We start from the raw sequence: 27,297 nt of genomic DNA, 5'->3' as shown, positions 1-27,297 counted from the left end.
TATATACCTGACAGGAGCCAATACATTCTGCTGTCTCTAATAATATATACCTGACAGGAGCCCATACATTCTCATGCCTCCAATAATATATACCTGACAGGAGCCCATAGATTCTCCTGCCTCCAATAATATATACCTGCCAGGAGCCCATATATTCTCCTGCTTCCAATAATATATACCTGACGGGAGCCCATACATTCTGCTGCCTCCAATAATATATACCTGTCAGGAGCCCATAAATTCTCCTGCCTCCAATAATATATACCTGACAGGAGCCCATACATTCTGCTGCCTCCAATAATATATACCTGACAGGAGCCCATACATTCTCCTGCCTCCAATAATATATACCTGACAGGAGCCCATACATTCTCCTGCCTCCAATAATATATACCTGACAGGAGCCCATGCATTCTCCTGCCTCCAATAATATATACCTGACAGGAGCCCATGCATTCTCCTGCCTACAATGATATATACCTGACAGGAGCCCATGCATTCTCCTGCCTCCAATAATATATACCTGACAGGAGCCCATACATTCTGCTGCCTCCAATAATATATACCTGACAGGAGCCCATACATTCTCCTACCTCCAATAATATATACCTGTCAGGAGCCCATAGATTCTGCTATCTTCCAGAATGTATGGGCTCCTTCCAGGTCCTGACTGCAGCCCATACATTCTAGTGTCTTCACTAATGAGCCAGCTAGAATGTATGGGCTGCAGTCAGGACCTGGAAGGAGCCCATACATTCTAGGCTCAACCCCGCCACCACATATATGGCTGTTCTGTGCGCACAGGAGCTGTGATGAGGTCACAGGAGGGGAGGAGTCAGGGGTCACATGATCAGGGGCCTCAGTGGATGCAGGACTCTGCTGTGCTGGTTGTCATGGTGCTGGATGAGCTGAAGTTTATGTGTGGGGTCTGGAGGGGTTTACAGTGTGGATGTAGCAGAGCAGCGTGTGTGCGAGGCGTACGGAGCGAAGCCGCGCGTGTACGAGGCGTACGGAGCGGAGCCGCGCGTGTACGAGGCGTACGGAGCGGAGCCGCGCATGTACAAGGCGTACTGAGCGGAGCCGCGTGTGTACGAGGTGTACGGAGCAGAGCCGCGTGTGTACGAGGTGTACGGAGCGGAGCCGCATGTACGGGGTGTACAGAGCGGAGCGGCAGACGAGGAGCACGGAGCGGGGCCGTGTGTGTATGAGGTGTACGGAGCACATATGGGGTATCAACGTATTCAGGAGAAATTGCACAACAAATGGTATGGTGCATTTTCTCTTCTTACTATTCTGAAAATGCTAAATTTGGGCATAAAACAGAAGTTTTGTGGTAAAAATAAGATTTTTTTATTTTCTCGGCTCAACGTCATAAACTTCTGTGAAGCACCTGTGGGTTCAAGGTGCTCATCACATATCTTGATAAATTCCTTGAGGTGTCTAGTTTCCAAAATGGGGTCACTTGTGGGGGGTTTCCACTGTTTAGGCACATCAGGCGCTCTTGAAAAGCAACATGGCGTCCGCTACCGACTCCAGCCAAATTTTTGTTGCAAAAGTCAAATGGTGATCCTTTCCTTCCGAGCCCTGCCGTGCCCTCAAACACTAGTCTTCCACCACATATGGGATACCAGCGTATTCAGGAGTAATTGCACAACAAATTGCATGGTCCATTTTCTCATGTTAGATTTGTGAAAATGTAAAATTTTGGACAAAAGTAAAATTTTTGTGGGAAAAAATAAACTGTTCATTTTTTTCCATTCACATTCCATTAGTTCCTGTAAAGCCCCTGAAGGGCTAATAAACTTCATGAATGTTGTTTTGAGCACTTTGAGGGGTGCAGTTTTTAGAATGATGTCACTTTTGGGTATTTTCTGTCATATAGACTCCTCGAAGTCGCTTCAAATGTGATGTGGTCCCTAAAAAAATGGTTTTGTAAATTTTGTTGGAAAAATGAAAAATCGCTGAACTTTTAACCCTTATAGCTACCTAATAAAAAAAAAAAATTGGTTCCAAAATTGTGCTGATGTAAAGTAGACATGTGGGAAATGTTATTTATTAACTATTTTTTGTGAAATATCTCTGATTTAAAGGCATAGGAATTGTGACATTTTCAAAATTTTCGCCAAATTTCCATTTTTTTTTTCACAAATAAACGCAAGTCATGTCAAAGAAATTTTACCAATGTTGTGAAGTACAACATGTCACAAAAAAAACAGTCTCAGAATCAGGGAGATCCGTTGAAGTGTTCCAGAGTTATTACCTCATAAAGTGACAATGGTCAGAATTGAAAAAATGGCCTGGTCACTAACCTACAAAGTGGCTCAGTCCTTAAGGGGTTAAACGGAGTATAATTATTATTATAATAATTGTTATTATAGCGCCACTAATTTCTTGGCGCTTTACATGTGTAAAAGGGTATGCATAGCAAACAACGAGTACAATAATTTGAACAAAAATGAGTCAGTGACTGGTACAGGAGGAGTGAGAACCCTGCCGGCGAGGGCTCAAAATCTACAAAGGATGAGTGAGGATACAGTAGGTGAGGGAATATTTGACACGTTCCCTAAAAATTTCTGGCTTAGTACCGCAGTAATATCTTATGTATGACGACCACGGTTTTAGGTACTGGCCTTGTAGTATGGTATTGGTCAGCGACCAAATATGAATAGTTTGGAACAACACACAACTGCCAGACTTTAAATGGAGTATAAAGAACGCCTTGTAAACACAACACACGGCTCCGTTTCATACACCACATACACACGCGGCTCTGCTCCGTACACCTCATACACGCATGGCTCCGCTCCGTACACGCAAGGCTCTGCTACGTATGCCTTGTACACGCATGGCTACGCACACCTCGTACACGCACGGCTCCACTTCGTACACCTTGTACACGCACGGCTCCGCTTCGTACACCTTGTACATGCTGTGACGGATCAGCTCTCGGGTAGGCGCAGTTTCACAGAGGAATGCAGCCTGCAGGTTCAAAAAGAAACTGGTGGTTTATTAAATGTCCATAAACCAACCAGGAAAACAAAACATAACAGCCTTTTTCTGGCACAAAAAGGTATAACAGAAAAAAACTCAAAATAACCCGTCCATATGCAGCACGGCTTCAGCCGTTTAAATGTAGTGCTTTTCTCTGCCTCCAGCAGACTCTGAGCAGCACATGCAAGGTCTGCTCACCTTGCACAACACACAGCACAATGAGACAGGTGCAGCTGTCTTAAATCAGGCCTTCCAAGACCTGGACTGGTGGTAAGTGAGCAGCTGTTCCCACTCCCAACTTTTTCAGCTGCTCGTAAAACTCCGCCCTTTAATCCGGGTCCATTAACTCCCTCTCAGCACTATGTGTGCTGGAGCCTGCTTCTTCGGGTCCTACATAACCGAAGCTTGGTAATTCGGGGACACATACCTCCCGTCGACGACTTGTGCGGTAGCAACCTTGCACACCCCCCCTCTGCCCAAAGCCGGGGCTTGGCTCCTTCTGCCACCATACAATAGACCCTTGACAGGGCATCAGCATTCCCATGTTGTTTCCCAGGCCTATGCTCTACCTGGAAACTAATATCTTGTAGGGCTAGGAACCATCTAGTTACTCGGGCATTGTTCCCCTTCTTTTCTCGCATTCACCTCAATGGGTCATGGTCTGACGCTAACCTGAAACTTCTACCTAACAGGTAATATCTCAAAGTGTCCAACGTCCACTTGATGGCTAAACATTCTCAGTTTCCAACTGAGGTACATTAGAGGGTGTTCCTCTCCGTTAATCTCCTGGGACAAGAATGCTCCCAGCCTGACATCCGATGCATCCATCTGGACCACAAACTCTTTTGAGAAGTTGGGAGCCACCAAGACTGGCTGTTTACAGAGGGCCAGATTCAATTCCTGGAAGGCCACTTCAGCTTCCGTGGACCACTTGGCCATAGCTGACTTCGTCCCTTTCAGCAGATCCGTCTGCTATCAGGGCAAAGTTAGGGACAAATCTTCGATAGTAGACCACGATGCCTAGAAATGCCCTGACCTGCTTCTTCAAGAGGGGCTGTGGCAAGTTCAGGATCGCCTCGACCTTATTTATTTGTGGTTTTATTTCCCCTCTACCAACCACGTAGCCCAGATACTTGGCTTCCTCAATCTCCATGGCACATTTCTTCGGGTTGATGGTAAAGCCCGCCTTCCTTAAAGCATCAAGTATGGCTTGAAGTTTTCTAAGAATACTTTCCCAGTCCTGGCTGAATATGACAATGTCATCTAGGTAGGCCGCTGCATACTTTTTGTGGGGTGCTAAGATCCGGTCCATGGATCTCTGGAAGGTGGCCGGAGCTCCCTGCAACCCAAACGCCATCCTGACTTATTGATAACCGTCTGGCATTGAGAAGGCCGTCTTCTCCTTGGCCTCTTTGGACAGGGGAATTTGCCAATATTCTTTGGTGAGGTCTAGGGTGGTGATGTACCGAGTGGGTCCTAGCCTTTCGATAAGCTCATCTTCAAGACCTCGTTCAGCTTCCTATAGTTATTGCAAAACAGCGATTCTCCATCTGGTTTCGGCACTAAGACTATAGGACTGGACCAGACACTCTTGGACTCCTCAATGACTCCAAGGTTCAGGATCCGCTTCAACTCTTTCGAGATCACCTCTCTGCGGGCCTAAAAAGGTTTTAGGTTGACACGAACATGAGGCTCTGTGAGTACTTCATGCTCTATGACCCGAGTGAGTCCTGGCAATTCTGAAAACAGGTCTTTATTTCGCTGTAGAAACTCTTTGCACTGTTGCTTTTGGGCACGTGACAGCGACTCTGCCACCTTGACCTCTTTCACATCAGCGTCAGGCTCAGTCACTAAACACGAAGCTTCCACGGGCTCCCTATCTCGCTATGGCTTAATCAAGTTGACGTGGTACACCTGGTAGGGTTTCCTTCTCTCTGGCTGGTGGAGTTAATAGTTGACCTCACTAACCTTTTCAACTATTTCATAGGGGCCCTGCCACTTCACCAGGAAGTTGCTCTCCACTGTAGGTACCAGCACCAGTACCCGATCCCTAGGGTTGAAGTGTCTCACTCGTGCCGATCTATTGTACACCCTAGATTGCGCCTCTTGTGCTTGGAGGAGGTGCTCTTTCACGATGGGCATCACCATGGCAATTCTCTCTTGCATTTGGGCCATGTGTTCGATTACACTCCGGTAGGGTGTAGACTCCGCCTCCCAAGTCTCCTTTGCCACATCCAGGAGCCCTTGGGGGTGTTGGCCATCCAACAGCTCAAAAGGGGAGAATCCAGTAGAGGACTGTGGTACCCCTCTGATGGAGAAGAGACGGTATGGAAGTAGGCAGTCCCTGTCTCGGCCGTCCTTCTCTACGATCTTCTTTAACATGTGTGCTGGAGCCTGCTTCTCCGGGTCCTACATCAACGAAGCTTGGTACTTCGGGGTCACATACCTCCCGTCCATGACCTCCGTACACGCGCGGCTCCGCTGCGTACACCTCGCACACGCGAGGCTCCGCTGCGTACACCTCGCACACGCGCGGCTCCGCTGCGTACACCTCGTACACGCGCGGCTCCACTCCGTACACCTCGCACACGCGCGGCTCCGCTGCGTACACCTCGTACACGCGCGGCTCCGCTCCGTACACCTCGTACAAACACGGCTCCGCTCCGTACACCTCGTACACACGCGGCTCCGCTCAGTACACCTCGTAGACATACGCGGCTCCGCTCCGTACACCTCGTAGACACACGCAGCTCCGCTCCGTACACCTCGTACACACGCGGCTCCTCTCCGTACACGCGCGGCTCAGCTTCGTACACCTCGCACACGCGCGGCTCCGCTCCGTACACACGCTGTTCCTTTCTGTACTCCTTGGACGCGCGGCTCCGCTCCGTACACCTCATGGACGCGTGGCTCCGCCCCGCACACCTCGTGGACGCGCGGCTCCGCTCCGCACACCTTGTACACGCGCGGCTCCGCTCCGTACACCACGCACACGCGCGGCTCCGCTCCGTACACCTCGCACACGCGCGGCTCCTCTCCGTACGCCTCGAACAGACGCGGCTCCTCTCCGTACGCCTCGTACACGCGCGGCTCCGCTCCGTACGCCTCGTACACGCGCGGCTCCGCTCCGTACGCCTCGTACACGCGCGGCTCCGCTCCGTACGCCTCGTACACGCGCGGCTCCGCTCCGTACGCCTCGTACACGCGCGGCTCCGCTCCGTACGCCTCGTACACGCGCGGCTCCGCTCCGTACGCCTCGTACACGCGCGGCTCCGCTCCGTACGCCTCGTACACACGCGGCTCCGCTCCGTACGCCTCGTACACACGCGGCTCCGCTCCGTACACCTCGTACACACGCGGCTCCGCTCCGTACACCTCGTACACACGCGGCTCCGCTCCGTACACCTCGTACACACGCGACTCTGCTACATCCACACTGTAAAACCCTCCTGACCCCACACATAAACTTCAGCTCATCCAGCACCATGACAACCAGCACAGCAGAGTCCTGCATCCACTGAGGCCCCTGATCATGTGACCCCTGACTCCTCCCCTCCTGTGACCTCATCACAGCTCCTGTGCGCACAGAGCAGCCATATATGTGGTGGCGGCTCTGCAGGTGGAGGTATGTGGAGACCCATTACTGGGCGCAGGGGGCATTAACCCCTTCAGCACGGAGACTCTTTTGGGGTCTTGTGTTGCCCCTTTATAAGAATCATAAGGTTTTTGTTCTGTTTCCTGTAATAGATACATACGACCCAACTATGGAGACAGGAAGGGAGGAAACGTATTGTTCTCATAGTACAGGACCCCTTTACTGCCCCCCACAGTGTAATGCCCCCATTATGCCCCTTATACAGTATGTATGATGCCCCCACACAGTGTAATTCCCCCATTATGCCCCTTATGCAGGATGTATTATGTCCCACACAGTGTAATGCCCCCATTATGCCCCTGGATGTATTATGCCCCCACACAGTGTAATGCCCCCATTATGCCCCTTATGCAGTACGTATGATGCCCACACACAGTGTAATGCCCCCATTATGCCCCTTATGCAGGATGTATGATGCCCCCACACAGTGTAATGCCCCCATTATGCCTCTTATGCAGGATGTATGATGCCCCCACAGTGTAATGCCCCTTATGCAGTATGTATGATGCCCCCACACAGTGTAATGCCCCCATTATGCCCCTTATGCAGTACGTATGATGCCCACACACAATGTAATGCACCCATTATGCCCCTTATGCAGTATGTATGATGCCCCCACAGTGTAATGCCCCTTATGCAGTATGTATGATGCCCCCACACAGTGAAATGCCCCCATTATGCCCCTTATACTGTTTATATGATGCCCCCACACAGTGTAATGCCCCCATTATGCCCCTTATGTAGTATGTATGATGCCCCCACACAGCGTAATACCTCTATTATGCCCCTATAATAATAGGAGAAACAGAGTACATATGGGCATAAAAACAGTATAGCTTTATTAGATATCAAATATACAAAGGGCCACGACAGGTGGCGACATGAAGTAGTAATAGATTACAAAATGCAGCACATAGTCATATGAATACAGGATATAAATACTTTGAGAAAAATTTCCTCAGGAAAAAAGAGGAAAAGGGGGCAAGCACAAAAAGATATAAGACACACCATGGAAATGCACCGCTCCATACAAGTGTACGGGTAAATATGCAGTGTCAATGTAAATATCAGATGTCGCTTACCAAACGCAATAATAGATAAAAGTAAGAGACAGGCCAAGGACCAGGAGAGACAGAGATACCAGGTGGCCCTAATTGGAGCCTCCTTATGCAAGATGTATGATGCCCCCACACAGTGTAATGCCCCCATTATGCCCCTTATGCAGGATGTACAGTTAGGTCCATATATATTTGGACAAAGACAACATTTTTCTAATTTTGGTTCTAGACATTACCACAATGAATTTTAAACAAAACAATTTAGATGCAGTTGAATTTCAGACTTTCAGCTTTCATTTGAGGGTATCCACATTAAAATTGGATGAAGGGTTTAGGAGTTTCAACTCCTTAACATGTGCCACCCTGTTTTTAAAAGGGACCAAAATTAATTGGACAGATTAAATAATTGTAAATAAAATGTTCATTTCTAGTACTTGGTTGAAAACCCTTTGTTGGCAATGACTGCGTGAAGTCTTGAACTCATGGACATCACCAGACGCGGTGTTTCCTCCTTTTTGATGCTCTGCCAGGCCTTCACTGCGGTGGTTTTCAGTTGCTGTTTGTTTGTGGGCCTTTCTGTCTGAAGTTTAGTTTTTAACAAGTGAAATGCATGCTAAATTGGGTTGAGATCAGGTGACTGACTTGGCCGTTCAAGAATATTCCACTTCTTTGCTTTAATAAACTCCTGGGTTGCTTTGGCTTTAAGTTTTGGGTCATTGTCCATCTGTAGTATGAAACGACGACCAGTCAGTTTGGCTGCATTTGGCTGGATCTGAGCACACAGTATGGCTCTGAATACATCAGAATACATTCGGCTGCTTCTGTCCTGTGTCACATCATCAATAAACACTAGTGACCCAGTGCCATTGGCAGCCATGCATGCCCAAGCCATCACACTGCCTCCGCCGTGTTTTACAGATGATGTGGTATTCTTTGGATCATGAGCTGTACCACGCCTTCGCCATACTTTTCTCTTTCCATCATTCTGGTATAGGTTGATCTTGGTTTCATCTGTCCAAAGAATGTTCTTCCAGAACTGTGCTGGCTTTTTTGGATGTTCTTTTAGCAAAGTCTGGTGTAGCCTTTTTATTCTTGATGCTTATGAGTGGCTTGCACCGTGCAGTGAACCCTCTGTATTTACTTTCATGCAGTCTTCTCTTTATGGTAGATTTGGATATTGATACGCCTACCTCCTGGAGAGTGTTGTTCACTTGGTTGGCTGTTGTGAAAGGGTTTCTCTTCACCATGGAGATTATTCTGCGATCATCCACCACTGTTGTCTTCCGTGGGCGCCCAGGTCTTTTTGCATTGATGAGTTCACCAGTGCTTTCTTTCTTTCTCAGGATGTACCAAACTGTAGATTTTGCCACTCCTAATATTGTAGCAATTTCTCGAATGGGTTTTTTCTGTTTTTGCAGCTTAAGGATGGCTTGTTTCACCTGCATGGAGAGCTCATTTGACCGCATGTTTACTTCACAGCAAAACCTTCCAAATGCAAGCACCACACCTCAAATCAACTCCAGGCCTTTTATCTGCTTAATTGAGAATGACATAACGAATGGATTGCCCACACCTGTCTATGAAATAGCCTTGGAGTCAATTGTCCAATTAATTTTGGTCCCTTTAAAAACAGGGTGGCACATGTTAAGGAGCTGAAACTCCTAAACCCTTCATCCAATTTTAATCTGGATACCCTCAAATGAAAGCTGAAAGTCTGAACTTCAACTGCATCTGAATTGTTTTGTTTAAAATTCATTGTGGTAATGTCTAGAACCAAAATTAGAGAAATGTCTCTGTCCAAATATATATGGACCTAACTGTATGATGCCCCCACACAGTGTAATGCCCCCGTTATGCCCCTTATGCAGGATGTATGATGCCCCCATTATGCCCCTTATGCAATAGGTTTGATGCCCCCCACACAGAGTAATGTTCCTACAGTACCATCTTCCCCCCACACACAGTATAATGTTTCCACAGTACCGGCTGAGGTCCTGCAGTTGGAATAAGTCCTGAGGTTTTACAGTTGAAATAATCCCTCTGGAATTGGTTTTCCCTCTGCCTGCTCCCCTACATGTATACATGCATGTAGGGAAGCAGGCCTTTCTAGATATCGAGTCTTTGTACAGTAATATACCGCATGAGGATGATATCAGAGGAGTAAGACGTTTATTGAAATTGAGATCAATAGAGTGTAGCAGACATAATGACTTCATGGAGGATCTTCTAACATTCACTCTTAGTCATAACATCTTTCTTTTTGACAGGAAGTACTTACCCGAGCTCAGGGGTCCTGCGATGGGGAGCCCCTGTACCCCTCATCTGCTAATCTATTACTGGGCTGGTGGGAGGAAACTACAATATTCAGGGATGATAATAAATGGTGGCATCCATATATTGGGGCATGGTATAGATCAGGGGTCCTCAAACTACGGCCCGCGGGCCACATGCGGCCCGCGGAGAACTTTTATCCGGCCCGCTGGGCTATGGGTGGAGGAGAGGAGAGCGGTGCCATTGCCCACCCTTCCCCCCGCTTGCTCAGGGCCCCGGCAGGCGGATACTTACCTCTCCCCGTGCCTCCGCAGATCCGCTGTCTTCCTGCTCTGCGCTTCCTGTGACTTCTCAGGTCAGAGGGCGCGGTGACGTCTTTACACCGCACCCTCCCGAGTGCCGTCACAGGCAGCGCAGAGCGGGACAACGACGCTTGAGTCCGGACCAGAGTAGAGCAGCGGCAGCAAGTGAAGAGTGAGTATTGGATTTTTTTTTTTTTTATGTATGGAGGCATAGGTCATTATATGGGGGGTGACATCCTGCATGGGGCATGATATGGGGGGTGACATCCTGCATGGGGCATTATATGGAGGGAAAGGAACATCCTGCATGGGGCATAATATGGGGGGGGTGACATGCTGCATGGGGCATAATATGGGGGTGTGACATGCTGCATGTGGCATAATATGGGGGGGTGACATGCTGCATGTGGCATTATATGGGGGGGTGACATGCTGCATGGGGCATTATATGGGGGGGGGTGACATGCTGCATGGGGCATTATAAAGACAGGGGAGTGATATCCTGCATGGGGCGTTATTTGGGGGTGGCATCCAGCATGGGGCATTATAAGGGGGGAACAGCCTGCATGGGGCATTATATGGGGGGAACAGCCTGCATATGGCATTATAAGGGGGAAACAGCCTGCCTGTTGGGAACATTTACCTGCCCATTGAGGACCTATGCTGCCTATTGGGGACATTTACCTGCCCATTGAGGACCTATGCTGCCTATTGGGGACATTTACCTGCCTATTGGAGACATATGCTGCCTATTGGGGACCTATGCTGTCTATTGGGGACATTCACTTGCCTATTAGAAACCTATGCAGCCTATTGGGGACATTTACCTGCCTATTGAGTACCTATGCTGCCTATTGGGGACATTTACCTGCCTATTGGGGACATTTACCTGCCTATTGGAGACCTATGCTGCCTATTGGGGACCTTTACCTGCCTATTGGGGACCTATGCTGCCTATTGGAGACATTTACCTGCCTATTGGGGACCTATGCTGTCTATTGGGGACATTTACCTGCCTATTGGAGACGTTTACTTGCCTATTAGGAACCTATGCTGCCTATTGGGAACATTTACTTGCCTATTAGGAACCTATGCTGCCTATTGGGGATATTTAACTGCCTATTGGGGACATTTACTTGCCTATTGGGGACTCTCGCACCACACCAGTCTGAGCTTGAGATAATTTGTTAAACAATGCCTTCTTTCTGTTCTCCAACCAGATCCAGACTAACTGATACACACTTGCATCACTTGTTACGACAAGCAGTGACAAATATGGAACCGGACATTGACCATCTCATTAGCCAAAAGCAGGCCCATAGTTCCCATTGAAATACCGGTAAGTTTGTTGATTTAACTTTACTTCTTCTTCATTTTAAATATTATATTTGTTCCCGTTTTGTTTTTTTACTTCAAAATAAGATATGTGCAGTGTGCATAGGAATTTGTTCATAGTTTTTTTTAAAACTATATTCCGACCCTCCAATGGTCTGAGGGACAGTGAACTGGCCCCCTGTTTAAAAAGTTTGAGGACCCCTGGTATAGATATATTGACAACATTTTTATCATCTGGTCAAGGACGAGTGAACAATTTCTTGAATTTGTCAGAGAACTCAATATCCATAGAGTGGGCCTTAGATTTATGTCCGAGTTTAATTAATACCAGTTTCCTTTCCTGGATGTACGGGATGGGAGCCTGGGCTGTGGAGTTGGTAAGCCAAACCTTCGACTCCTACTCCTCAATTTCCATGACACCGACACCGACTCCTACTCCACGACTCCGACTCCCTCATACATGGCTCATGTTTAAGTGATAAATTTACAGTAGGACACATTTTTTCTCAGCTAAAACTCTAGACCCTTAGATCAGGAACAGGACAGACATTTATAGGACATTTCATAACTTTCCCAAATTCTTATGAAAAAATATTACTCACAAACTGCATTGAACTACTGTGCCCAATTTATTATGTATTTTAGGAGTCGGAGTCGGTCCATTTTACACCGACTCCAACTCTGACTCCACAGCCCTGGATGGGACCCTAGGGACACTCCTCTACCATAAACTATTAAAGCGGGATAGCCACCACCCCATCCTACTAAAAAAAAAAAAGCAATATCCAAGGGCCAATTTTTACAGTTGAGAAGAAACTGCTCTAATGTCACAGATATTAATATACTGGCAATAGACATAAACACCAGATTCAAGGAAAAAGGTATCCACAGTACATTTTGGATTCCACACGATTGTTTGCAGAAAAACAGGAGAGACAGACAATCCTCCATACCTAACCAAGACACCAAGAAAAATATGGGATAACACAAGTAATAGGAACTTGTGACAATCAGAGTGACCATATCTTTAATACCTCAGAAAACACTAGGATGTACTTGTGGCCGACCTGGACCTGAGGGTGCTGTGGAATCCACTCCCACAATAACTTTTAGAAAGGGTTGGTCAATTAGGGACCGTTTAGTGCATAGTTTCTATAAAAACCTGCACCCAAGGGGACATGGCTAGATAGAAGAATCTGTGGTTTCTTTAGATGTGGAGAAAGTTGTACATGTAATTGGATGAGACCATGTAAATCTTTCTCGAGTTCCTCTACATGTGAAACCCTTTTCCAGAGGGATTATTCCAACTGTAAAACCTCAGGACTTGTATATGTGGCCACATGCATCTACCTCCTAGATTATGTATGCATGACCAAGAGGCAGTCTAGGAGGAGTGTGGGGGGCATTTGGGCGAAATACGCCATGGTCGGGTGTCACGGGTGTGTCTGAAGTGACATACAGTGCAATGCAGACAGCTGCCTAGATAGAAGGCTGTCTTTAGGACCCAGCGACTACCTCCCTTTAGTCTGGGTGTATATATACCTGGTGTGTCTAGGTGGGCGTTGGAGGTTATACTCATTTCTACTTGGAACTTGGCTGAAGCAGCATCACGTCCTCTTTGGAGTCTTGAGGCCGTGTGCCCTGTTGGAGTTTCTTCTAAAGCTAAGTTGTAATTCCCCTGTGTTGTCTTCCCCTTTTGTCTTTAGAGTGCTAGCGGTGGTTGACTAGTGCTCATCTCCTTCCACCCCCAGCTGTAGCCTTATGCCGGGGATAGTAGGGCGAGGCACATGATGGATGACAGCTGCAGAGGCTGTATAGGGACATTATTGTGAGACAGGGTGACGCTAGTCCAGATTAGGAGGTCACCTCTTCCCCCTTTTCCCTAGTGTCTGGGCTCCCTTTAACTTTCCCCTCTGTGTTGCACTCACACCTGGTGTGACTCTCTGTGTTGCACTCACACCTGTTGTGACATTATAACTGGCCGAGCACGTTTTGGAAATAAAAAAAACGACACAAGATTGACACTTTGTTTTTTTTTCTTTGTGTGTTTTTGGGGATGCACCTTTTTTTTCCTGACTCCCTTTAGTATGGGATCAGTTGCAGAGCAGTTCCGCTGTCTGTCTCTGGAGGTGAATGCCCTCTGCTGTGAGGTTCTAAGGTTCTGCAGCGGTTACAGGCCGCCAATGTGGGGGTCTCTGCGGGTAAGCCTGTCCAGCCTGAACCCAAGGTTGCCCTCCCGGACAGGTTTTTCAGGAGGTAGGGACAAGTTTTTTGTGTTTAAGGAGGCATGCAAATTGTACTTCAAACTTCGTCCCTACTCCTCCGGTAATGAGGAGCAAGGGGTTGGTATTGTGATCTCTCTACTGCAGGGTGATCCTCACTCATGGACATTTTCATTACCACAGGACTCAGTTTGTCTCCAGCCTGTGGGGGTTTTTTTTTTGAGCTCTTGCCCTCATCTATGATGATCCTGACCAAGTCGCCTTGGCTGAGTCTAAGCTACGTCGTCTTCAGTAGGGGATTCGGTCAGTGGAAATGTACAGTTCAGAATTCCGTAGATGGGCTACGGATTCCAAATGGAATGACTCAGCCCTTAAAAGTCAATTTTGTGAGGGGCACACGGAAAGGTTAAAAGATGCCTTAGCTGTATATGATACCCTTCAGTCCTTGGAGGATGCCATGTCTTTGGCCTTACGTCTGGATAAACACGTTCGGGATAGACGGGTGTGACCTCCTTCTCCGGGGCCTTTTTGTCTCGGTTGTGTACCTGCCAAGGGAGTGGTCTGGGGGTGAACCAGTACTGGGGGAGGTGGAGGAACCTATGCAGTTAGGGGGTGTCACTACATCATACATCTCCCCAGAGATTCGCAAGAAAAAAGGCGTATTTTTTTTGTGGGAAAAAGGGACACTTTGTTGAGACCTGTCCTTCAATTCCTAAACAGAAAGACTATATTAACTCTCGGTAGTCTGGAGTTGGATAAACAAGGGGTGCATTTGTGGCCAAACTGCAGTTTCCGCTTTGTCCTGACTGCAGAGGTTGTGCTAGAGAACAAAATTGAAAAAATTACGTAGAACCTCTTGAGCCCTCACCTCTACCACCGCCCCCAGTAATGGTTGATGGTAATTTGGAGTTCAAGATTTCGAGAATAGTAGATTCTTGTGTCCAACGTCATTCTCTACAATACTTGGTGCACTTAAAAGGCTATGGTCCGGAGGAGAGGACATGGGTTTCAGCGTCAGAGGTGAATGCTCCCAGATTGGTTCGTTATTTTCACACCTCTTTTCCTGAGAAACCCGGTCCTGAGTGTCCGGATGCCACATGTAGAGGGAGGGTACTGTCACGGGTGTGTCAGAGGTGACAGACAGTCGCCCTGCAAGGGTTTGCAGGAGATCTCCATGTTTGGCAATGCAGACAGCTGCCTAGATAGGAGGCTGTGTTTAGGACCCAGCGACTACCTCCCTTTAGTCTGGGTGTATGTATACCTGGTGTATCTAGGTGGGCGTTGCCAGTTATACTCATTTCTACTTGTAACTTGGCTGAAGCAGTATCACGTCCTCTTTGGAGTCTTGAGGCCGTGTGCCCTGCTGGAGTTTCTTCTAAAGCGAAGTTGTAATTTCCCTGTGTTGTCTTCCCCTTTTGTCTTTAGAGTGCTAGCGGAGGTTGACTAGTGCTCATCTCCTTCCACCCCCAGCTATAGCCTTATGCCAGGGATAGTGGGGCGAGGCACGTGATGGATGACAGCTGCGGAAGCTGTATAGGGATGTTAGGGGGAGACAGGGTGGTGCTAGTCCAGATTAGGAGGTCACCTCTTCCCCCTTTTCCCTAGTGTCTGGGCTCCCTTTCCCCTCTGTGTTTCACTCACACCTGGCGTGACTCTGTGTTGCACTCAAACCTGGCGTGACATCGGGACACCTCATTAGTGAGACACATGAACAGTGCATATTGAGGTGAAACAAGAAACATCTCCTTTTGCATCATTGAGGTGGTTAAACCCAATGTGAGAGGAGGTGATCTAAATAGATGTATCCTCTAAAAGTAAAGTGAGTGGATTTCTAGACTGGATTCACTAGCCCCTAAGGGACTGAATGAGCAAATTTCCTATGCCTGTTTTGTATGAATACAGCCCCATCCTGGATTACATTTTTGGATTTTATACTCTAACCATTGCTACTCAGTTCCCTGTGAATGAGGTTCACATATTGTTTTACTTCATCAAGAGATCTGAGCCTCTATATCAGAATTATTTCTGATCAGTTATATCCCACTTATACTATTTAGTAACTAACAAGTGTGGTGATCCTTGTGTATCTCTAATTATGCAATAGGAGTCAAATATGACCATTTAGGAGTATGATAACTACGGGCATGTGCAGTCACAGGTACAAGTGGCGCGGCGGCAATCAGTTTATCTGGTGTTTCAGCATAAAGCACGTCACTTCCGGACATGGACACTAGGTGATGGACATTATCGAACCTCTAGCTCATGAGAAGTAGCGTAGGCGCGGTACATTATCGTAGACAGACTCTATTCTGTATATCCTGTGACAACTCACCTCTAGGAATGGGAATGGGTCTCCTAGTCTGGGAGGGGTTTTGGATGAAGTGGGATATTTATACATGGGCACCTGGCTATTAGGCACACTGTGCTGAACATCATGAATTATCATCCCTATATCAAGCCTCCTAATGAACCTGTTGGGGAAATGCTTTGAGGCCGATTATTGAAACATTCTCTGAGTACCATACCCTTTCCTTTATACATATTGTAGGGGTTTTACTCACTGGGGCACAATGGGAGGAAAACAAGAGGCATGTTCCTTTAAAATTTCATGTGAGTTTATTACTTCATAAACCCAGAAGCCAAGCAGAAAAGCAAATAGCCTTTAGATCAGGCAAACAAAGTAAATGTCCTTAGCCGGTCTCTGCTCGCCCAGGCCTGTGCGGCACACAAGCTGGGGTAGCGTCCAGTGTCCTGGCTTGGTCTGAAGACAAACATACACAGGAGGCCTTCTCCCTCCAAACACACAGACCATGTGCCAAACAACAGCCTCCATTTTATAGGCTGTTAACCACACCCAGAGGTGAGGTATGTGGGTAGCTGGACCCGCCCATTCTCTCTTAGCTACCCGTAACCCGGCTCCCAGGTGCACCAAATGATCCTCTTAGTACTTATCTGCCCTAGAGAAACACTCCGGGTTACATCACAGAGACCGGCCATCTCTGTGACACATGCCTCCCATTGACTATGCAACCATTAACCACATTGCAATACATATATGGTTTTATGATTACCCCACGGCTGATGAATGGGAATCTGTCACCCCCTGGGACTTATCTGACCTCTAATATTGGCATACAGGTGATAGAAATGTGACTCTATACTTACCTGTATGCCTCATATAAGAGGTCTGTTTGCTGTGAAATGGCTTTTTATTCAGTGAAGATTCTGATGCTTGCTGGCCGTGGGGTAGTCGGTGGAGTGGATTCCCTTTAATAAATACTCACTTAGCCCTATTCTTCGTGCAGATACTAATAAATACAGGACCTATGAGATTTTTACCATATGATAGTTGGATAGTTAGGGGTGTATCATCCATAGCAGCAGCCCACAGGGCCACTATGGTGCCCGTGAAAAAAACACAGAATTTGAGCTTGGTATAAGTTGGTATCCATGCAGCACATAGACGCATGTTTACTATGGCCATAAATCAGAAAAAAACTATAAGAAGAAAAATGATCATAAACCCTGCTGTAAATAAACAAATAAATAGCAAAAGTGCATTTAAATAAAATAGGGTTCTTAGTAACACTGTTTTTGATCAAAAATAGCATGAAAGCTATCCCACCATGGCAAGATGAGCCCATTCGGGGTAGTCCTACTCTGTTTAATATTAAAAACCTTACCATGTATCAAAGCCTCAAACTTCTGTGTGTGAATCAGACCTGAGATCTAACGTGATAGAAGATTACAGTCCGGGGAAGACGGGAAACATTCATATAGACGGCCGGTGGAGATGTAGTCAGTGAAGAACTCTGGCCAAATATGTTTGTAGAGCCGTAGTAGAAGATGAAAATTTCGTCCTCTTTATGAAGTAGTTATTTCTCATGTCACGTGTAATGAATATCTCCTGCAGTATTGCGAATGCCTATTGCAGTGTCAGTAAATGAGACGAGAATTAGCTTTATGGAAGATGAGTCTTTGAGAAATGTGTTCAGCTACCGACTCCGAGGAAGAAACTGCTTGCTGTCTGTGGCCTAAAATATATAGGTTTTATTACTAGATGTAAAGCAGAAAACTAAATACTGTAAAATAATAAATCTCATATGTTTCCCTTATTATCTCCAGTAATTGTATTATTACACAGGATCTTTATGATGTTACATTGGCTCATCATCTTCTTATTCAGGTCCCTACAATATCAGATCCTCTCAGTGAAGATCTTCTATTTAAGAGAATTTTCCTTATGGACCCATCAAAGATGGATATGGATAGAGACAAGATGGCGGAGAGGATATTACACCTCACCCTAGAGATCCTCTTCCGACTTACTGGAGAGGTGAGAGATTCTGATGACATCACATTACATCATTCTTATCTATGGGAATAACAGATGGACAGAACTGGAGAGGTGAGGACTCTGGAAATGTCTGTAGTTAGAGTTATTAATGTGTCTCTCCATAACCAGGATTACACAGTAGTGAAGAAGACCTCTAGTGAGCGCTGTCAGGACCCTGTGTCTGAGGGATGGGGAAGACCCCTGAGCCCAATCACAGGGCCTCCACCTCACCCCCTGATACATGAGGACATCAATGACCAGAAGATCCTAGAACTCACCTACAAGATGATTGAGCTGCTGACTGGAGAGGTGACACTGCTGGGAATGCTGGGACATTATACAGTATCACTATGAAGGGATTGGGGGATGACTGTATCATTGTATGTGTCAGGTTCCTATAAGATGTCAGGATGTCGCTGTCTATTTCTCCATGGAGGAGTGGGAGTATTTAGAAGGACACAAAGATTTGTACCAATACGTCATGATGGAGGTTCCCCAGCCCCTCACATCACCAGGTAATAGACAGGACTAAATACACACGGCCTATAATTATCTGTATGTAAAGAATGAATTCAGCCGCTGTATGTGTTTCCTCCAGATCTATCCAGTAAGAGGACAACACCAGAGAGATGTCCCCGTCCTTTTCTTCCACATGACTGTAAACAAGAAGATCCCAATGTTCCTCAGGATCATCAGGTAGATGGAGAGAAGGTGTCATGAGATCTCCCCTATGATGTGTAGACGGCTGTGAAGGTCTTGTGTTCAGTCTTGTTTTATCCACCAGTATTATGTGTTTTATATTTGTGTAATGAAAATGATGGAGTTGGCAGGATTAGAGCTGATCATAGATGGGACTTCTCATCTGTTTGTGACTTTTACAATATTTGTTTCAGGGTGAAGATCTGACCCATATTAATACTACAGAGACATATGTGAGGGGTGATGAGCGGTGTAAAGAGGAGATTCCTACATCTGACTACCCAGGTGAGTGGTAACCACTAAATGCTGAGAAGTCACAGATTCTTCTCAGTCACCGGCTGTGGCTGCTTTATCGGTGGTGTAGTCCGGCCGTATCACAATCATGTGATCACCATTTTGCCTCTAGACCACAACATTCTCTTCCATCCAAAACAGTTCAAATGATTTTGGGCATTGAAAACCCTTTTCCATAGAACTTACAACCTGGAGGATCCACCTACTCACTGTGATTAGGAGACGTTACCTGCCCAGATCTGTAAACCACAAAGCCAGAAAATCACTTGAAGAAAAATATTATGATGGGCCGTAAGAGAAAGCGAAGGGTAATGATGATGTTGGCTTCCTAGAACCCTGATATCTTTTTGGATGAATCTACCTTCTCTCCCTTCTGTGCTGCTGAATGTGCTCATATGGTCCCTACAAGACCAGGTCCAGTCTTTACTCTATACTCACAGTTTTGACTATAGTAGTTAGTGCCCAAAACACTCTTATTTAACCCCTTCCTGCAGCCAGTTTTGTGTTCCTATCTGGGCCCATTTTTCAAATCTGACATGTGTCACTTTATGTGGTGATAACTTTGGAATTCTTCACAAAGGATAATAGGAAACAAATGGACCTTACAAATAATATTTCATCTTCTCTTGAATCCGACAATACCTTGTATGCAATTGTACACTACTGTCTGGCCACATGGCAGGTTAAGAAGGGAAGGAGCGCGATTTAGCTATTTGAATGCAGATTTTGCTGGGATAGTGTGCAGACACGATGTATTGGGGACACTGTTCGTTGTCACCTGGCAGCTCAAAAGATGGCCACCATGAACAGGCTTGGCTCTATCTACTCCATTTTCCTGATCCCAGCGTTTGCCTTGCTCATCACCCTTTAACCCCTCTACGTGGATTTGGACTTAGACAGAGACTCCCTGAGCTTGCGCCACGGTTTACCTGCTGTTCTGTGGAGTGAGATGACAAGAAGAATAGTCAGGTAGCCGGATCAGAACCAGGAGGGCAGAGAAAATACAAAATCAGAAGACACAAGAGTAGTCAGTAGTCGTGCCGAGGTCACAACAGGACACAAATACACAAGCCGGGGGCTGAGCGCAGAAGACTGAACCAGAGGAGAACAAGGCTGGATCTGGCCGCTTCTGGTAATATGCACAAAAAGCAAAGCCACACTAAGAAGAATTAAAATTCCCCCAATATTCAAGAAAAAACACAGCAAAAAAGGGCAGCAGTGTTTACCTGCCCAGATGTTCAGAACTAAATGCACTACCAGGGTGCAGTATACCCACATAAAGATGGCGGCTACACAGGTGAAAAATACTGATGAGACAATCACTCACAACTAACCTACAATCACTCACAACCAACCTACAATCACTCACAACCTACCATTTCATGGATTGGTGACTGCTTAGTATTTGAATTACTCACAAAAAGGCTTGTATAGGGTTCTGTTCACACTAAGGTGCACAGTATCCGGCTTACAGCCTATTAGTTACGCCTATACTATTAGATTAGGCAGGCTGCCCGGTACTATCCATATATTATATATGCATTTTTGCACTTTTTTTATTCCAGGGTGCAGCCAGGCCCATCAGTGCGGGCATTGTAAACTGTGTCTGTTCCCATGGGGTGAACTTGGATAGTACTGGGCAGCCCACCTAATCTAATAGTATGGGTGTAACTAATAGGCTGTAAGCCGGATACTGTGCACTACCCTAGTGTGAACAGCACCCTATACAAGCCTTTTTGTGTGCAATTCAAATACTAAGCAGTCACCCCCTCCATGAAATGGTAGGTTGTGAGTGATTGTCTCATCAGTATTTTGTACTTGTGTAGCCGCCATCTTTATGTGGGTTTGCTGCACCCTGGTTTAGTTATGACGATCTGGGCAGGTACACACTTCTGCCCTATTTTGCTTTGTTTTAGTTTCTGGCAATATGCTTCCAGCTTTAGTAGGGTGCGGTGCTCTCCAGTTAGCTGAAGCAGGGAGCAGATTACTCCAGCTGGACAGCACACACACCCATACTACCAGACTGAATGGTACTACTGGTCCCAGGCACCCTAATCTTAGTGGCTGGACAGAGCCTGCGCCGCCCAGAGCTTCTGGTTCTGACGTCTCCTCCATCACCAGCGCCGCCTGCAGGATGAATAAGGCGGCTTCTGGTGAGAGAAGCAGACGTCACAGGAGCAGATCCCAGAGGAGATGGGACCCACCATTTGCAGAAGCCCTAATGTGACCAAATTGCAGAGAACCAGAACAGTAGAAATCCCCATAAAGTGACTCCATTTTGGAAATTATAACCCTCAGTGAAGTAATCTATAGGAGTAGTGACTATTGTGACTCCACAGGCACTTTCTGGAAATTAGCACGCAGGATGATGGAGAGTGAAAATTACAAATATATAATTTCATTACCCAACACATAGTGCCCAGATTGTGCTCCAGGAGACACACACCGTAAATTAAGTGGGTTCTTCTCACTATAGTAATACCAAATACATGGATGCTGAATGTGTTTTGGGCGCACTGCAAGGCTCAGAAGCGAGGGGGAGATCTGACTTTGGGAGAGCGGATATTGCTGGATTGGGTTATGGAAGCCATGTTGCTTTTCAAGAGCCTTTGAGCCACTAATAATGTGGAAACCTCTGGTTTTCCATTGACAGATAATGACCCTGACTGGGGACTTGTTTTTTTGTGAGATGAGTAGAAGTTTTTATTGGTATTATTTTTGCCTACATAACATTGTTTGATGGCTTCTTATTCCATATTTGGGAAGCAGAATGAACAGTTGGACACAACGATCTACTGGTTCATCCTATGAGGTTTTCTATTAGACTGTGAACTGTCATTCTGTCAATAACTTCCCATTTCTACAGACATTTTAAGTACAATTAACACAAGAATCTCATAGAAAAATAAATAAAGATTGCATACCACTTCTAAATCAATCACATCCCTGGGCTACATGCTAATCCAGGAAAATGAAGAGATATATGCTCAAGTTTAAATATTCCTCTATATTTTAGATTTGTGTCTATTAAAATTGATTTTTAAACTTGAGCATATATCTCTTCATTTTCCTGGATTAGCATGTAGCCCAGGGATGTGTTTGTTTAGACATTTTAAGTAGAAATGTTCAAAAATATAAATTTCAAGGATATTTTATTCAAAATTAATAATTGTTTTTTTTTCTTGGCAGATGACTGTACCAGAAGATCAGAGGGACTGGAGATTTTTAAATCAGACGATCTTAAGATCCCACAGGATACAATTGAAGTGAATGCCATTACTCCAGATATACCATCATCCCTTCACAGCAAACATCAATCATCTGATCCTATGAAACAGGTCCTATCTTCTGATTCATTACCGACTGCTAAGGAAAAAAAAAAAAAAATGAGCATTACAAAACGAACTGCTCCTAAAGCAAAGAAGACATTTTCAGGTTCAGAATATGGAAATATTTTTACCCTCTCAAAGTCTATTCTTAAACATCAAAAAATACACACAGCGGACAATAGATTTTCTTGTTCCATATGTGGGAGATGTTTTAACCAGAAATCAGATTTTAATATACACCAGAGAACTCACACAGGGGAGAAGCCTTTTTCATGTTCAGAATGTGGGAAATGTTTCAACCGGAAAGCACGTCTTCATATCCACCAGAGAACCCACACAGGAGAGAAGCCTTTTTCATGTTCAGAATGTGGGTTATGTTTCAACGAGAAAGCACATCTTAATAACCACCAGAGAACCCACACAGGGGAGAAGCCTTTTTCCTGTTCAGAATGTGGGAAATGGTTTAACCAGAGATCAGATTTGATTAATCACCAGAGAATTCACACAGGGGTGAAGCCTTTCTCATGTTCAGAATGTGGGAAATGTTTTAACCAGAAATCACATCTTGTTAAACACCAGAGAATCCACACAGGGGAGAAGCCTTTTTCATGTTCAGAATGTGGGAAATGTTTTAAACAGAAATCGCATCTTATCCTACACCAGAGAACTCACACAGGGGATAAGCCTTTTTCATGCTCAGAATGTGGGAAATGTTTTAACCAGAGATCAGATTTGATTAATCACCAGAGAATTCACACAGGGGTGAAGCCTTTTTCATGTTCAGAATGTGGGAAATGTTTTAAACAGAAATCGCATCTTATCCTACACCAGAGAACTCACACAGGGGATAAGCCTTTTTCATGCTCAGAATGTGGGAAATGTTTTAACCATAAATCACATCTTGTTAAACACCAGAGAACTCACACAGGGGAGAAGCCTTTTTCATGTTCAGAATGTGGGAAAGGTTTTATACAGCAATCAAATCTTATCAACCATCACAGAACTCACACAGGGGAGAAGCCTTTTTCATGTTCAGAATGTGTTAAATGTTTTAGCCATAAATCCGCTTTGGTTAAGCACCAGAGAACCCACACAGAGTAGAAGCCTTTTTCATATTCTTTTTTTTTCAATCCAATAAATTTGAGTATTTTTTTCATTAGTTTTTTTTTTTTGACAAATCAAGAAACCAGTACATACAATAATATATTAACATACCATAGGGATGACATAGATGCATCTCTCCTATATATCCTTTCAGCTTGCCCATTACCGTCTGATAACTTGCAGTTACTATATCTTACAATTAACATTCCACATTCTTGAAATCTCTTATATAACCATAATATTGTAATAAACATTATAATCCTATACACATATAGGTGTGCTATATTACCCATACCACATGTTAAGGAATTCCAATGCACATCATAATGAAACATTAGACCTCGCCAATACCCCCTTCCCCCATAAGTCAATGTCTCTCCAACAATAACCCCCTTGATGGCATTCCAGGTGTATCCAACCATAAGCCCCATATTTTCTCAAATGTATTCATTGAATTTTATTTTTTACATAACACCTTTTCTAATCTGATAATATTATTTATCCTATTTTTGAGTTCACTAATTTCTGGAGGTGAGGGGTTAATCCATTTGGATGCAATATGTTTCCTAGCTTGAAATAAAATATGTGAAATCCCTATTGAAATTGGGTCAAATTCCATATCATCTTCTAATATACCTAATAGACATTTTTTGGGTCTGGTTGAATATCTATTTTATACACCCTCTGTATAATAGACAGAACGCCTTTCCAGTATTTACCTATCTCCCGGCATTCCCATAGCGTATGTAATAGGCCCGCAGCATCCATGTTACATCCTGGACATTCAGCAGCAGTCCGGTATCCTATGTTACATAGGAATCTAGGCGTCTTATATTTCCTGTGTATTAATATGATCTGGGAAAATCTCTGCGCCTCATATAAAGATAATTGGGGAACCAGTTCTAATACCTCTCTCCATTGATCCTCAGAAATTGGACCTATATCTCCATCCATTTTTGGAAATACGACCCTTAGTATTTCCCTTCTCTAATACCAACTTAACAAAAGTATTATTTTCTACCCAAAAGGGCGTCCATCTTGATTGTGCATTAAATGAATGCCGAAACTGTAGATATTTATACAATTGTTTTATTTGTCAACACAAATCCCCCCCTTTAATTCATCAAAGGACTTAAGTATTTTTAGAAAAGTGGAGGGCACCACCTATATAGTATCCAATGTTGTTCAACCCGTCACATACCAAAAAAACATACAGTGGGTACGGAAAGTATTCAGACCCCTTTAAGTTTTTCACTTTTTGTTTCATTGCAGCCATTTGGTAAATTCTAAAAAAATATATTTTTTTTCTCATTAAAGTCCACTCTGCACCCCATCTTGACTGAAAAAAAACAGAAATGTAGAAATTTTTGCAAATTTATTAAAGAAAAACTGAAATATCACATGGTCATAAGTATTCAGACCATTTGCTCAGTATTGAGTAGAAGCACTCTTTTGAGCTAGTACAGCCATGAGTCTTCTTGGGAATGATGCAACAAGTTTTTCACACCTGGATTTGGGGATCCTCTGCCATTCTTCCTTGCAGAACCTCTCCAGTTCCATCAGGTTGGATGGTGAATGTTGGTGGACAGCCATTTTCAGGTCTCTCCAGAGATGCTCAATTAGGTTTAGGTCAGGGTTGTGGCTGGGCCAGTCAAGAATGGTCACAGAGTTGTTCTGAAGCCACTCCTTTGTTATTTTAGCTGTGTGCTTAGTGTCAATGTTTTGTTGGAAGGTGAACCTTCGTCCAAGTCTGAGGTCCAGAGCACTCTGGAAGAGGTCATCATCTAGGATATCTCTGTACTTGGCCCATTCATGTTTCCTTCAATTGCAACCAGTTGTCCTGTCCCTGCAGCTGAAAAACACCTCCATAGCATGATGCTGCCACCACCATGTTTCACTGCTGGGATTGGATTGGGCAGGTGATGAGCAGTGCCTGGTTTTCTCCACACATATTGCTTAGAATTATCACCAAAAAGTTCTATCTTTGTCTCATCAGACCAGAGAATCTTATTTCTCATAGTCTGGGAGTCCTTAATATGTTTTTGAGCAAACTATGCGGGCTTTCATATGTCTTGCACTGAAGAGGATTCCGTCGGGCCACTCTGCCATAAAGGTCTGACTGGTGGAGGGCTGCAGTGATAGTTGACTTTGTGGAACTTTCTCCCATCTCCCTACTGCATCTCTGGAGCTCAGCCACAGTGATCTTGGGGTTCTTCTTTACCTCTCTCACCAAGGCTCTTCTCCCATGATTGCTCAGTTTGGTTGGACGGCCAGGTCTAGGAAGACTTCTGGTGGTCCCAAACTTCTTCCATTTAAGGATTATGGAGACCACTGTGCTCTTAGGAACCTTGAGTAATGCAGAAATTCTTTTGTAACCTTGGCCAGATCTGTGCCTTGCCACAATTCTGTCTCTGAGCTCCTTGGGCAGTTCCTTTGAGCTCATGATTCTCATTTGGTCTGACATGCACTGTGAGCTGTGGGGCTTATATAGACAGGTGTGTGCCTTTCCAAATCAAGTCCTATCAGTTTAATTAAATACAGCTGGACTCCAATGAAGGAGTAGAACCATCTTAAGGAGGATCACAAGGAAATGGAAACCATGTGACTCAAATATGAGTTTCTGAGCAAATGGTCTGAATATTTATGACCATGTGATATTTCAGTTTTTCTTTTTTAATACATTTGCAAAAATTTCTACATTTCTGTGTTTTTTCAGTCAAGATGGGGTGCAGAGTGTACTTTAATGAGAAAAAAAATGAAGTTTTTAGAATTTACCAAATGGCTGCAATGAAACAAAGAGTGAAAAATGTAAAGGGATCTCAATACTTTCCGTACCCACTGTATGGTCCAATGATACAGAGAAAAAACAGTATGTATTGACAGGGATCACCTCAATATATAAATTAAAATTATTTTATTAAACAATTACCTAGACAAACATATCACAGCTAAAAACAGTTAAAAAGCACAACGCTTGAACAAAATAACAAGCCGCCACATAATATTGTATTGGCTAACCTCAAAAAGAGTCACCAGAAATAAATGGCTTGAGGCTATGTGCCCACGATGCAGAAATGAAGCAGAAAATTTCTGCAGCGTTTCTGCATCTCCCTTGCCAGAAAAACGCATGCGTTTTTTTTACGCGTTTTTGACGCGTTTTTTCATGCGGATTTTACTTGCGTTTTTGTTGCATATCTAAAGCGTTTTTGAGACCAAATAAAGTTTATTTAAAAAAATTAAAAAAATAAAAAAAAAAAGGGAGAAATTCTGATGTAATTTCCTAGTTCAACCCCTCTTCACCATTTTGCTTTTTGTAAGAGAAAAGATGCCAGAGGAATTGCAGCCCCTACGGCGCAGCAGACAATGCCTTTTGCTGCTGACTTGCTTAAATCTCATGCACTACTACGTTGAGCAGGTAATATAAAGTAGATCTTTTTTTGTGTTACATTATTTGTATGTAGTGTGTGTACTAACCTATATTGTTATATAGGAGCGGTTAAGGAGGAGAAGACGACCCAAAAAGATGTGGGTGCACCCTATCTTGCTTGAGCGTGCGGACAAGGGCCACTTCAATCTTCTTTACCAGGATTTAAGGACGTAAGATATATGTTCATAAAGTCTAAGGTCACACTTGTATACCTTTTTTTTTTTTTTTTTTTTAACGTTTTTGCTTGTATACTCTAAAATTATATTTTAATCCT

General features: G+C 44.7%; 1 protein-coding gene across 2 annotated transcripts in view; it reads left to right on the top strand.

Moving 5' to 3' along the window:
• The window catches only part of LOC141220372 (uncharacterized), a 796,264-nt gene extending 772,036 nt beyond the window's left edge, over positions 1-24,228 (top strand). The window contains exons 1-8 of one of the 2 annotated variants that reach the window (XM_073666302.1): positions 6,494-6,616; positions 11,498-11,616; positions 18,021-18,170; positions 18,300-18,479; positions 18,562-18,685; positions 18,769-18,866; positions 19,064-19,154; positions 22,353-24,228. In XM_073666302.1, coding sequence (XP_073522403.1) covers positions 18,078-18,170; positions 18,300-18,479; positions 18,562-18,685; positions 18,769-18,866; positions 19,064-19,154; positions 22,353-23,593 — 1,827 coding nt within the window. In that variant the 5' untranslated portion in view covers positions 6,494-6,616; positions 11,498-11,616; positions 18,021-18,077 and the 3' untranslated portion in view covers positions 23,594-24,228. Of the gene's footprint in view, positions 1-6,493; positions 6,617-11,497; positions 11,617-18,020; positions 18,171-18,299; positions 18,480-18,561; positions 18,686-18,768; positions 18,867-19,063; positions 19,155-22,352 lie in introns of those variants that run through there. The other variant, XM_073666303.1, reaches the window with a different exon arrangement.
• The last annotated feature ends 3,069 nt before the right edge of the window (positions 24,229-27,297 follow it).

Source organism: Phyllobates terribilis, unplaced genomic scaffold, assembly GCF_046119375.1.
Source record: "Phyllobates terribilis strain yellow unplaced genomic scaffold, ASM4611937v1 Scaffold_285__1_contigs__length_2463970, whole genome shotgun sequence".
Classification (NCBI taxonomy): Eukaryota; Metazoa; Chordata; class Amphibia; order Anura; family Dendrobatidae; genus Phyllobates; species Phyllobates terribilis.
This window is presented reverse-complemented; position numbering and strand designations above follow the sequence as displayed.